At 40.7% G+C, this 14139-nt stretch overlaps 1 protein-coding gene across 1 annotated transcript; it reads left to right on the top strand.

Moving 5' to 3' along the window:
- The first annotated feature begins 23 nt into the window (after positions 1-23).
- Positions 24-14123, top strand: LOC137191924 (sperm-associated antigen 1-like). Its single transcript, XM_067602419.1, has 19 exons — positions 24-96; positions 401-548; positions 833-992; positions 1117-1239; positions 1332-1402; positions 1602-1693; positions 1814-1919; positions 2121-2251; positions 2454-2560; positions 3000-3141; positions 4115-4573; positions 6703-6802; positions 7287-7439; positions 8198-8355; positions 9481-9622; positions 10540-10666; positions 10964-11122; positions 11976-12296; positions 12514-14123. Exons 2-19 carry the CDS (start codon positions 403-405, stop codon positions 12640-12642), a joined length of 2826 nt encoding a protein of 941 aa, XP_067458520.1. The 5' UTR covers positions 24-96; positions 401-402; the 3' UTR covers positions 12643-14123.
- Positions 14124-14139: the final 16 nt, after the last annotated feature.

Here is a 14139-nt window from a genome sequence, read left to right on the forward strand (position 1 = left end):
TGTTTCCGCTTCGGCGTGTCCCTGGGCTTCCGTGTGTAGTTACCATAGTAACAGTCCCTGCTTTACAGACGAGCGTTCAGAACCAAAGAGCAGCAGGTAAAGTTTCCCTTAAGTTTACACAATTAACATTAACTTAGGTGAATATCACCGTTGTCAGCTGAGAGGAACACTGCAATTTCTCATCGAAAATTATTCTGTTCTGTCGAATATATAACGTTTCATCACAGTCAGTCTCTTACAAATGGTGTTAACGCTAGCTAAATTACCATTAACCATTACATTACCATCAGCTAACTTTATTTGCCTAGCAAAAGTTATATATCATTCAAAGCACGAAGATAACTATTGACATAATAGTCTGTTTGACATAGTTTAATAAACTGAAATTCTTCTCACTCAGCCATGAGTGCAGATGCACTTTTCTCCCTTCAAAGCCAGTCCACCTCCGTGGACTACAGTGGGAAGGTTCCTGTGGAGCACCTGGACTATGATTACATTAAAAAATGCAAAGATGTGAAATACCTGGAGAAGATCTTGAGACTACTGAGGTAAAAATTGTGTGAGCTGTAGGTGAGATGTGGCGAAACTGTTTTGATATGTGTATAAAACTCTCCCTAGTTAAATAAATCACTCACCCACACATCAAGTTAATTCATTCATCATGCCATCATCATGGCAAAATGTAATACTGGAAATAGAGTACATACAGTAATTATCACCAATTTTCCAAAGGGTAATAGAGCACAATAACACAATACAGCCTGATGAGCTTGACTGAAAATATTGCTAGGAATTCAGGCTTTCAGGAGATATTGTCTTATTTCCTGCAAAGGTCTGGCGATGAGGGTATTTATCCTCATTTGATCAAGTTCTGTGAGAGTCACCTGGAGAAACTGGACCCTAAGAGCCGAGCTCTCAGGAAGGAAAACCCTGTGGCCACAGCAGCCAGCATCCCTGTAGAGGAGTGGAGCCATATTGTTGATGAGTTGAAGGTAGCTACACATTGTAGTGTGTTTATTTTATAAATCCTGCTTACTGCCCTCTGTTCTTTTACGTGGCTGTTTATTTGAAAATTAGTCAGAGGCATTTTAATATTGTATATTTTCTTCTTTACAGACTTGGGAAGAAGAAACCAGAAAGACAGAGAATTTGCTAGAACAGCAGTCAATGTTTGATGATTGTGTGAAAGAAAATATGCCACCTATAAGAGGGTCAAAGTGCTCTGTTCCACTTATCCAGGTAAAACTCACCTCCTATCATGTACATAACCATGTACTGTATATCTACGTATGGAAGATCACAAAAAATTAAGAATTCTTTTCAAATCACAGAATTCAGATCCAAAAAAAAAGAGGAATCCCTCAAAACGTGCTCTCCCACGAGATTATCAAGAATGGGACAAGTGAGTCATTTTGTCTCTTCATTTGTCTATTATACTCAGAAGAAAGAACACATTGTTTCAGCAGCTGCAGGCAGGGTATCTGACAGATTCCCTGTGCATGTTACTTTGGCCTCAGCTAAGCTTCTTTAATTATTCCACAGTTGAACTGTCGCAACCTCTACAGCATCCTTTAACTAAACATCTTTCACTCTATTTCTAGGTTTGACGTGGACAAAGAATGTGAAAGAATTGATGGGAACATTGTGAGAAATGATCAACCTGCCAAAGTCAAGACTAAAGTGGATACCTCATGTAATGGATTATCTATAGTATCTCATATTTATTATGTGGTCGTTGACAAGCAATGAGTGTAGTTTAGTTGTGTGGGATATACTGTATGTGTAAAGTGTGTGGTCTCTGTAATACATCCAGTGCTGACACAACAGGAGAAGCTCATCCTGGCAAACCGTGAAAAGGACAAAGGCAATGAAGCATTCAGAGCAAACGATTATGAGGAGGCAGTAACATACTATTCCAGGTCAGACTCTTAAAATAACTTATTGATTATACAAAGCTTTTTACATCTCTGAAGGAGATTATATCCTCATGCCTGGCATTTTATTAGACTGCTGTCTTTCATTGAAATCCAATTTCATTCCCATTTACAATGCCTCCGAGTGTTTATCCATTAACCTCATTGTAAATAAAGGCCTATTTTATTTTTGACCTTCCATTACAGGAGTCTTTCCATTATGTCAACTGTGGCTGTGTACAACAACAGAGCCCAAGCAGAAATCAATCTCAAGCACTGGAACAATGCCATGAAGGACTGCCAGAGAGTACTGGAACTGGAACCAGGCAACATGAAAGGTGCTTTTTTTTTTTACATAGCGCTTTATCAAAGATGAAACAGAAATATGATTTTTACTTATTCTTCATTACTTCTGTGAAACCAATTTTTTTGAAGGGATGTTGTCTTGTCACATACCACATCTCTAACTCTACAGCACATTCGTGGACAGTAGCATCAATGTGTGTCAGGTATATATGTAGTTTATTTCCTTATCCTCAGCCCTGCTACGTCGTGCCACTGTCCATAAGCACGTGGGCAACTTCCAAATGGCTGCGGAAGATCTGAGGATGGTGCTGAGGGAAGAGCCGCACAATGCTGCAGCTACTGTAGGTAACTTAAGTACTGGTGCATGTCCACTAGGTGTCACTGTATTTGTGTGAGATCAGGCACTGAAAACACAGACTGCAGCTGCAGCAGGTATTAATAAAATCATGTGCAGTCTATCATTGCTGTAAATGGAAAATTATGCAGCTCTTCAGAAGTCCTGTGTTAGAGGGTGGGCTCAGAATGTATTTTATTTAGTCATCATGTTTCACAATATTGTTTACACAGCATGTCTTTTAATTATGTATTAGGAATTGTAATGTAGGTAAATAGGGAAAAGGTGTTCCTCTTAGAATCACACACAGGTCATTCACTTTAACTCATTATCTGTAGATGATTGTGGTATCAGTTTGTTTGTCACCCTTGCTGACTTGTGTTTAAAAGAAATGGGTCGGGTTCCTACTGTTTGCAAATCTTATGTGTAAATTTTTTGTGGTTCAGCAACTTCTGTCTGAAACTGAGAAGAGGATGAGAGAAACTCAACCAGGACAGCAAAGCAAAGGCAAAAAAATCCTCATCCAAGAAGTGGAAGAGGATGAGGAAGAGGACAACAGTAACAATGAGCCAAAAGCAGAGCAGACGGGTGAGATTTGTTTGAACGCCTCCAAAATCAATATCAATAATTGATTTACACACACACACACAGACTATAAACAAGCTAGTGCCCATTCATAATTCCCTGAATTCAGCCAGAAATCTATGTTCAATTTAAATGAACTTAAGCTACAGTAAGCTATATTTAACATAACATGAACAGTTTAGTAGGTATCATTAACCACAAAAATCAATCAATCATGTGTTGTGTATAACTCTGCATTTTTGTGGGTGTTTCAACATGTTAAGCCTGAAAATGGTTGTCGATATGTCAGTGCAGTGCATTGAGTAACGAGCCCTTAGTTACCAGTTGTAAGAATTGATTTAAAATTAAAAACTTAAAACAAAAGGAAGAACTAAGAGCAGCAAATCTATAGCTCTGTGGTAGGTAGACTGACTGAATTATATTGGTTTATAGAACCAAAAGAGCAGTTTCAGTCAGAGTTAAATATATAAGATGCACTTAATATTCAGTACTTTGTGATCCCATCTGTATTTTTACACCACACTGTAGTCTATCTATATATTCATGCTTGATTTAGTCTCTATTGTAGATGCCTGGCTATGGATTTACTCTCTAATCCACTCTTTATTTATACAAATATCAGAGGTAGCTTCAGCATTTCTGGTAATAGAAAGGAAGTCATTTTGCCCACATACCACTCTTTCTGCTGTGCTATAGATAGAGGAAAAACCCCTTGTCCCTCTGGGTAACGTGACATACTATGTGTGCGTGTCTGTTATCCACCCTACCCCCACCCAGTACTTTCATAATTCACTGTTGAGAGTGGTTGCTTCCTGGAACTCCCTCTTTTAAGTGGCTCTGTGTCATGTGTGTCCCAACCCTCCCCCACTGTGATGTAACACTGACTACTTCCTGTGGGTGTGTTTTCCCCCCACTGTCTCTCTCTCTCTCTCACTCTCTCCCTCTCTGCCTCTCCCTCCCTCCCTCTCCTTTCTAGCTTGTCCGGTTGAACACAGCCAGCTTGTGGGAGGGGAGGAGAGCTCAGCTGCTCCTGTCGAAAGGGGAGACATGGGTAACGCGCAAAAGAAGCCCCACAGCAGAGGGGACGGGGGTCCACAAAGCGAGTCCAGCAACTCCCACCACGGACACTGGAGGAGCAAGGGAGGCAGCTCAGACAAGTACAAAGTCACGCAGGAGTCCAAGGAAAAGGTAGTCAATGGAACGGGCAAGAGGGGTTCGACAGCTTCGTTCCAGGCTGACCAAAGCAGCAGCAGCAGCAAGGGAAATACTGTTGGAGGAAATGCAGGAGAAACTGTCAACCTTGATGCCCCATGTGGAGCCCTGCCCCTGCCTCTGGCCCGGCTAAAGAATGAAGGGAACCTGCTGTTTAAAAACGGACAGTTTGCCGATGCACTGGAGAAATACTCACAAGCTATTCAAGGCTACACAGAGTCAGGTAGGGTTAAAGAGCACTCATGGTTGATGCTGTTGTTATTATTTTAATCTGAGGTGGTTGGTAGTTCAGTCACATGGTGTACGAAGAATGGGTTGACATATCGTATTGGAGAGAAGTAAACTGTGTGCCAACACATTTAGACTGACATTAGTGTGTTATAAGCAGGCTGTGAGGGCCTCTAAAGTTTAACTGACTGATGTTTCATAATCTGTCTCACCAAATTTTCAATAAATTTAGCTTCATGGTGTGTCCTGTACCTGACTGATACAATTGTACATCAAAGGTCATGACCTTGCAGTTAGAATGGCAGGTCTTCCATTTATCTCTTGTTGCTTTATCACACTGCAGGATATTACAAATCACCACAAAGTATTAAATGTGGATACCTAATCAGCAGAAAGATCTCTTCCATCAGCAGCCCTAATCAGTGCACATACAGTGTAGAAATGCTTTTAAAGATTCAATAAGAGCTGTTCAGGAGTTTAAATTTTTGGATGTTGTTTTTGGTGTATTTAGTGACTTGGTCCCTGGAGCAATGCGTCACAATGTGGCTCTTGTGGTGTTCATGCACAGTGTTTCTGTTTTAGCTCCAGCCTGGCGCTAAGCCTCTCAGCTCAGGTCTGTCCAGGTCACATGACTGCTAACCACTCACTGTGAAATTGAATCTGTGGGACCGCAGCTATAATTCTCACAGGGAGGGAGAGAGTGAGGGATCGATCAATGGATGGAGGGAGAGAAACTGCTGCTTGTCAGGCTCACCCACCATCACACACACATACACACACACACACACACACACACACACACACACACACACCCCCTCTCTGTCTTCTCTGTGGACTGCCATAATGTACTCACTGCCCACTGTGCTGCTGGATATTAAATTGACTGGGCATCATCCAAGGTCCACCATATGACTGGTGAAGTGAAAGCTGCGGACAGACAGAGATGAGGATACACTGTGAACCCTTTTAAACCCACAACAACATGCAGCATGTCAGTACGTTGTCAAAAAGGGACATTTCAGACTCATTCTGACATTCTAACTGTCTTTTACAGCGTCTCCAAGTTATGTTGTGTTCTCTAGACCTGTAACACACCGTACATGCTCTACTGTCACAGAAACCTCACTTGAGAAGCTGCTGAGACATCATCACACGCACTTTACTGTGTCATCATCCATAATCTAATTTCATCTGATGAGGTGGCATGCTAAGCTGACAGTATTTAGTGTAGTGGAAGAATGTTGCTCTGTATGTAACATATACTGTAGGCCTGTCTGGTTTGCCTTCCTCAGTTACAGTACACTGATAATGAAAATTGGAGTGAACTTCCTGTTTGGCAAGTGGAGAGAATAGCAAATATACTGTGCGTTGACTGCCTGAGCAAGTTATTGAACTTTCAGGAGAAAATATCTTGGAGGTAGTTTGACAAGCTTTTCCTCATTTTCCTCGTGCATTCCAACTAGTAGGCCCTGGAACCAAATGAGACATTTTATCTCATGATAACAAATCATAGTGCCACTTTAGTAAAATAGCAACACAGGGATACAGTGGTGTATTAGTGTAAGACAAGGTGATGCTTGTGTCCCAACAAAAAGTTTAAGATCTTTGGTTTAACCTGTGTGGACTCATACCTCAGGTGTTGAAATACATTGAATTGTTGCATTGTAAATGTACTGTATCAATCATTTAATTTATTAGTCTGAAGTGCAAGAAGAAGTTTACTACAGTTAGTATCTTCCCATTAAGTGGTTTTGAAAGTCATGCTTATAACGCTTATGCAAACAAAAAAAGTTCTTCATTTAGTAATTACAGAAACCAATTATTGCAACACACACCAAATCCTCCACTATAATCCGTGCTCTCACTGAGCAGAGCATCTGCATCAGGTCAGAACATGTTAAATGTCAGCAGCAACCTTTGAATATTAAAAGTGATTCATATGATAAATAAGCACCTTTTAAAGCCCCACTTCAGCCAGCCAAGAGGCTCTTTCAAATCTATTTGAGATGACGCCACCTTATAGATATTCTGTGTAACAGTATAAGCAACATATACTGTTTCTAAGTCGTGTTTTGAAAGTGTGATTCATGTTTATATTTGTGATATTTGTCTCTTTTTATACAGGGATTGATAGTCCAGAGGATCTATGTATTCTGTATTCTAACAGAGCAGCTTGCTACCTGAAAGATGGCAACAGTCAAGACTGCATACAGGACTGCACAAAGTAAGAGCATTTGTATACTGACCTTGTAATTATTTCTGTGTAAGTGGAGTGAGAATGTTAGCTGTGACCCAAATTTCACAATTACAACAAAAACCTTTTTATGGTTTCCTGTTTTTTTCAGCTTTATCATTTAGCATACCTCAGTAGCAGATCCCTATCAGTTTAAGAGGGGATTTGCACTGGGGTGTGCTGCAAGGGATTTTAGATTAATCTCTTTAGAAGTGGTTTTATAAGCAGCAAAGTCAGTATAACCTGAAGGAATCTCCCATGTGAAAGCTTCAGATTCAGCATAAGATTTTTACACCAAGACACTCGCATTTACATACTTACATACAACAACAGCGCAAGACTGCAGCCACATGAAAATTTATCACCTATAGTGCTCAATCCAGAAGGACAGAACTTTCAGACACTAGAATCTATAGCAGAGGACCCAGACTTGATCCTTTGCTCTTGTCTCATTACATCTATTTATACCAACCAGAGCCCTGGAGCTGCAGCCATTCTCTCTCAAGCCCCTCCTGCGCCGGGCCATGGCTTATGAGTCTCTGGAGCGCTACCGTAAGGCCTACGTGGATTATAAGACTGTCCTGCAGATAGACATCAGCGTGCAAGCAGCACATGACAGCGTCAACAGGTATTGGTCTTCACCTCTCACTTCAGCTGAGAGGCTGCAGAGGAGCAGGGAGATGACGGCACTGAAACACAGAACTGACTGAATGGCTCAGACTTTAATGCTCACATTTTGAATGCTTTGATGGGCAAAACAAAGCCAACATTTGGCTGAATATTACAGTCATGACAGCGTTAATGACTGTTACTGCCTTTTATTTGTACTGAATAAGGCAGTTACTATGAAAGTATCAACTTTAATAATGAGTGACACATAATATTATTAGCTGATTTAAGATAAGGAAATAAGAGAAATTAGAGATTTTCTTGCTGTATCTGCCTTACACAAAATTCTTTCCATAATTTGAATCATTTTCTATATTGAAAATCAACCAAACAGAATCAAAAGAAAACAAATCAAATGTACAAAGTCTGATTAGCGGTTAACAGATTTAGCTGCTGTTGAAAAGCAGCTCCAGCTAGAGGCTAATTATGGCTCTCAGACTGCATGTCCTCTCTCTGTTACGCAATACGGAAACTCACCTGGCTGCTTTGTGTCCAGGAGTAGAACCAGTATTTGACCTTATAGAGTATCTACAAAACTAAACTTAGATGCTTGTTTAAAATAATACACCAAGCAGTTGAAAAGTCTCAAATGCATAAACCTTAAGGAGTAATTTTCTTTCAGTCTTTTCATGTCTTACTTGTCTGTATGTGACTGTGTATGTGCATGTGTGTCAATATGTAACATCCATGTATTAAGTGATTTCTATCCTCCTCCAGGATCACCCGGATGCTGATTGATCAGGATGGTTCTGAGTGGAGAGAGAAGCTTCCGGACATTCCCCTGGTGCCTCTGTCAGCTCAGCAGCACCGCAGAGAGGAGCCACCCAGCGCTGAGGTCCTCCAGGCTCGAGCGGAGAAGGCCGCCAGGGATGCTGGTTTGTGTTTTTTTTTTTTTTTTAAATCATAAGAACCTCTTCTAAGTTGTCCGTAGAAACGTGTGATTACTCATGGTGTGAATTGGGGTTTGAAATATTTGTGCAATTAAATCTCAACATGTCACCGTGTGTCTCCTGTACAAATCCTTAAGCTTGATCTTAGTGAAACCTCTGTGAGGGAGGCATCAGGGTAGGATAGCCCTGTGCTCTCTAAAGCCCATGTTATGCCTGAGCAAGGAAACGCCCGTGTGAAAAGCCTCAGTGACAGAAGTGTTTTAAAAGTGTCTCTCCATAAAATTGTCATATATTGGACTACACAACATTATATAAAATACTTAAAATTTGCTCCCCTTTGACCAACTACAGCAGCAAAATAATATCTAAACATGAATGCGTCAGTAATAATAATCCACTGACATATTATATAACAGTCACAGGGACCATTTTTTCTGCAATGAGCACTGTAACTGGTGATGATAAGTAACATTTTTAATGCAGAACTTTTACTTGTTGAGTATATTTACATTGCAGTATTGCTACTTTTACAAAATAAAGTATCGCGATACTTCTTCTACCACTGCTTGACATCAACATTGAGGAATAAATCAGAATCAGCTCTAAATTTTGACCACTAAAACTTTCACTGTTCTGGTTTCTGTCACTGCCCCCTGAGAAATGAAGGAGATGTTAAAGGCCTAATTTTTATATAAGTGAACATGTCCCCTCTGTTCGCTGACCATGCAGTTTCTCCATTCCCATGGCTGTGTTACAGCTGTTATTTTTAAACTCTAATGAAAAGATAGACTGGCACAGTTTTTCCTCCCAGAAGACACTTTGCAGCAGATTGATTAGCCCTTAGTCCACACCGTGACTGATTGCTGACTTAACTTTCGTGCCTCACGTCCAGCAAGCCCAGCATTAATTTTGAGGATTTAAACCCCCGAGCATTACAACGCTGGCATAATTCCTTGTGTGAGGTTTTCTTAGACATAAAGGAAGTCAATTAAACTACACTGCAAATGTGTGGATTGAGTGTGGGTTCATTACTTAAACAGAAAGGCAAGAGTTGAGTTGCTCTTTTTGTGAATAAGCAATAACAAGTAATCATTTTATTTTGTCTTCCAGAAAGGAAAGCAGAAGTCCGTTTTACAGCTTTGAAGCAAGAAGGGAATGAGTTTGTGAAGAAGGGCCAATACCAGGATGCTCTGGGAAAGTATACTGAATGCCTTAAGCTAAAGCCAGAAGAGTGTGCTATCTACACCAACAGGTTAGACACTCACCCAAGCTTGAACAAACACACACACTGCTGTGGTCTTTCACTTTCTGTTCCTCAATATTTTGTGACTAATACTCTGCAATACATTTTGTCACCTCTCATGATTTGTTGCCTTACAAAGCAGGGATGTCAGAAAACACAGAGAAAATCCAGTCATTCATTTGGTTAAATTAAGACAGACTGATCAATTATCCCCAGCTGTCATCTGTCAGGCGGCACATTGAGCTCTGTAGCTAATCCCAACCGGTCGTCTGTCTGTCAGTGGTAGTAAATTAGTTTGTATTGTTGGTAAGTTGGAACAGAGTGACTCAGGAAACAGCTGCTTGATTCGGCACTGTTTATCACTACTCCACTTATAGCCTCCACCATATTATCTTCCATCTAGAGAGAAACACAGTGATCACAGCACATGCAGCAGGCAGGTCTGACTTCATTCTCTGTCTCCCACTGCCCTCCCCTGCTTTCTTTTCACAATAGTAGGTAGATTGTTGATCGTGTTGCAGAGGAAACTGTGATGCTGACATGAATAATTTCCTATTGTGTGTTTGCGTGTGGATGTTGAGGTCTGCTGTGGAAAGAGCCACACCAGAGCAAACACCTGAATGCCACCTCCACACAGCTGCTGAGACCCATCAGGCTAACACAACTGACAGTGAATGAAAAACAAGGGGAGAAGCTATTAGAGCAAATTTCAGAGATGCTAATTCTGTCTCTTGTCTCATCTATTTCATATTAAAATATGAAATAGAAAAATAATCATTTTCATTCCTTCAGCCTTTATTACTAAGTCTGATTCACAGGCGATGAGTCACAAACTCATGATACCTTTTAGTCATGCCTCAAATAAGATTAGCTGCTGGTGACAAAAATAAAAATCACAAGTGACGTGTGTGTATTTGTGTTTGCAGAGCCCTGTGCTACTTGAAGCTGGAAAGGTTTACTGACGCCAAGCAGGACTGTGATGCAGCACTGAAACTGGAGCCAACCAATAAGAAGGCCTTCTACAGACGAGCACTGGCCAATAAAGGCCTCAAGGTGAAGGGAGCTGACCATTAAACACTAATGCCTCTGAGGAATCTGCTCAGTTAACAGCTGTTTTGTGTCAAAGAGGGATTAAATTGAATTTGTCAAACCTTAAAATAATTCATCTCTGTGTAAAAATGTCAGTTGCACATATTGGGTTCATAGATGAAAGCATTATTTCTCTGTAGAATTCACATATTAGGTGAGCCCTCACACATTTTCAATGCAATGATTGGCAACAGTCCTTTACGCACACATAGGTTTTGTGTTTGTGTCAGCATCAGTATTGTCTGTTAATCCCTGCAACAGGACTACCTGGCATGCAGCTCTGACCTGCAGGAGGTGCTGCAGCAGGACCCTAATGTGCAGGAGGCTGAGAAGGAGCTGGAGGAGGTCACAGTGCTGCTCAGACAGAGTCTGGCCAACGCCTCACCAGTCAAAGCCAGGAAGATCGTCCCCATCACAGAGGTGAATGCACGTGCCATTTTTTGAATATTTCAAGCAGGGGCGGAGACAGGCTGCCATCAACCCCCTGAATAGCACTGGACTGTGCAGTGATTTTGGTTTAGTGGCCATAGTCAGAAACACAGACTTTAAAGACTTGTAGCATTATGCATCTGCATCCCAGTTTGACAAAGTAAACATTAGGAATATATTTTAAAACTAAATTAAAGTTTATTGTGAGAGGGTTGGAAGAACCCACTGACAATTAACACCCAACTCTGCATGTTTTAGCAGCTTTTAACCACTTTGAGATCATTATTTTGGTTTTCCAACAGCCGGATCATACAATAGACTGTATGATTTTGTATCTCTGCTTTCCTCAACCTCACATATGAAACTGTAGGCATCTATTTCCAGCAAATAAGCTAAGACATCAATCAGAAGTCAATTGTACACTTCTTTCTCAGCAAGAAACAGTATCGTAAAGGATTGACAAGTGAAGAAAGTCTTCTCTTCAATATATGCCCCTACAATGACCAGCACCCAGTGTGCATTCACTATTCAACTATTTCTATATAAGTTAAGAAAGTTGAGCATCTAGCAGCACATCTTTCAGGAGCTGTTGAAAATATTAGATTTAAGTGTATCAGCTCTGTGTCTGATGGATGTGACTGTGTTCTGTGTATCTCAGTACTTCTTGGGAGTTGTAGTTGTAGTATTTTTCTGTAGTCTTCTATAGATTTCTCACCTTACATTATTGTATCTACACAGTTTTCTACATTTGTAATAATCAATAATAATATTCAGTAATAAAGTCTCCCTGCTGTCTTTTCTCTGTAAAACCACTTTTACAACCTCTGTTTATCTTCCTCCTCAGGTGGAGGGTGACGAGGAAACGTCAGCCGTTCCTAACCCAGACAGCAGCTGCAGAGAGGACGTCACCATCAACCTCCAGCCGACCAACGCATACGAGTTCGGCCAAGCATTAAACCTAGCTCGCAGCAGCGGGAACATGGTGGCCTGCGCTGAGCTGCTGGCCTCCACAACTCCAGAGATGCTTCCACAGTTCCTCAGCACTCAGCTGGACGGACACACGCTCAGTTTCATCATGCAAGCACTGGACTCCCACCTCCTGGAGAAAGACCCCAACCAGGTCTACAAACACCTCAACCATCTGCACACTGCTGACAGGTTCTCGGTAAGAGAGTTTACTTTCCATTCAAACAAAGTTTTATAACTAACAAAAACCTTCAATATAAAAAGATATTTAAAGCAAAAATAGCTTGAGCTTTATTTATAAGTCACATATAAAAATCTCCTATCATAAATGATAATGTAGTTTCATAAGTAATCTGTCCTCTTTGTCCACAGCAGCTGAGGTTTGGGTGATAAATGATGATATGCTGTTTCTGCAGGTTGTACTGATGCTGCTGGAGAAGGACGAGCGTCGCCACATGACTCAGCTGTTCGAGCATCTGTCAGCTGTAGAGAGCACAGAGTTCACAAAGAACGATGTTCAGAACCTGGCCAACAAATACATCTGACCCTCCTGTCCCTGCTCCCTGCTGCATGAGCTGCTGCACCACTACAACTCTTGGATCTATGCAAAACACTGCACAAGAACTGAGAACACAAAGGCAGGAAGCTGCAGAATGTGCCCCAGAGCAATACAATGGAACTGAGTCACATTCACTTTACTGGTCTGTGCTGTAAATGATCTGACACTGTATGTTTGACTGACTGTATAAGGAATATATTTTTCTCTCCAGAACATTTTGCTATGCAGATTTACTTTTCTACCACCACTAAACATTTGCATTGTACAACAGGCAGACAACTGGGTACTATGGACCTATCACTTTAGTGTATTGATAAGTAGGGTCCAATGTACATTGTTACATAAGCCTACAGGCAAGTGTTTCCCCTACAGGCAGTTTTGTTTGCTCAGGACGGGCTTGTACTCCCCGCACTGAGCTCAGTTCTTCTGGTCCTTGAACCCTGTCAGTCCTTTGATAGTAGTCATTTGATAAATGAGCTGCTGTCAGAGCTACTCGGCGAACACCAGCCAAGATCAGAAATTATATTCAGTGCATGCTGAATATTAACTAGGAAAGGAGCAAGTGATGTAATTTGCTACTCAGCTACTCAGTCCTTACTGCGGGACAAAACCATAAGATAAAGTTACAGTTTTATTATGACTGTATGTACTGAATTATCTTCATGGAAGACATAGGCCTGCATGATATTATTGCTGTTCTGTGCAGTATGATAACAGTTGTCTGTTGAACTGATATCTACTGACAGTGTTGTAGGAGAAAATATCATTTGTAACCTTATATGACTCAGATGCTTTTTTTGTTTTTCAGCTATGCAATTAGATCTGCATTCTAATGTAAACTCACTCTTAAAGGCTGGTGTTTGTGTCTTTTCCATAAGGAGTGACATGAAGTCATTCACCCTATTTGTTTACCAAATTAGCCTGCCAGCCAACGCACATCTTCACATTCATCTTCAGCAGTTCAGACATGCAGATGTGTGACGCACCGGAGAGAAGCAGCAGCATCTTTATGAGATGTGTGCCTTGGATTTCAGATTAGGGATCAATTTACATTTTGAGGAGTGTACAGACACTCCTCAAGAGAGTGTATATTTGTCACTTAACTCCATGCACATAATTGTTTCAAATGTATCATTTATTTGCTAATTTAAAGATCTTATATTCATGTATTTAATTATTGAATATTACAGTCACCCAAATTTGACTGCCTGAATCCAAACCATTGTTTTCAAATGTTTTATCAGTTCTACATGAATGTACCAAATTTAGTTCAGGGAGACAAGTTGGAGCACAAGAGGCAATAATTTAACATGTTCCACAGTCTCTCTTCACTGTGGTTTTAATATTATATTTCAGTAGAGATGTAAAAGAAAAGTATTCAATATACACAGTGGGCTATTCAATAAACTGGAAAAATATAAAGGTTCTCTTCTTTATGCTATGATGAAATTAAACCATTGAAAAACACACTTGAATTACGATG

This window comes from Thunnus thynnus, chromosome 10 (assembly GCF_963924715.1).
Source record: "Thunnus thynnus chromosome 10, fThuThy2.1, whole genome shotgun sequence".
NCBI lineage: Eukaryota > Metazoa > Chordata > Actinopteri > Scombriformes > Scombridae > Thunnus > Thunnus thynnus.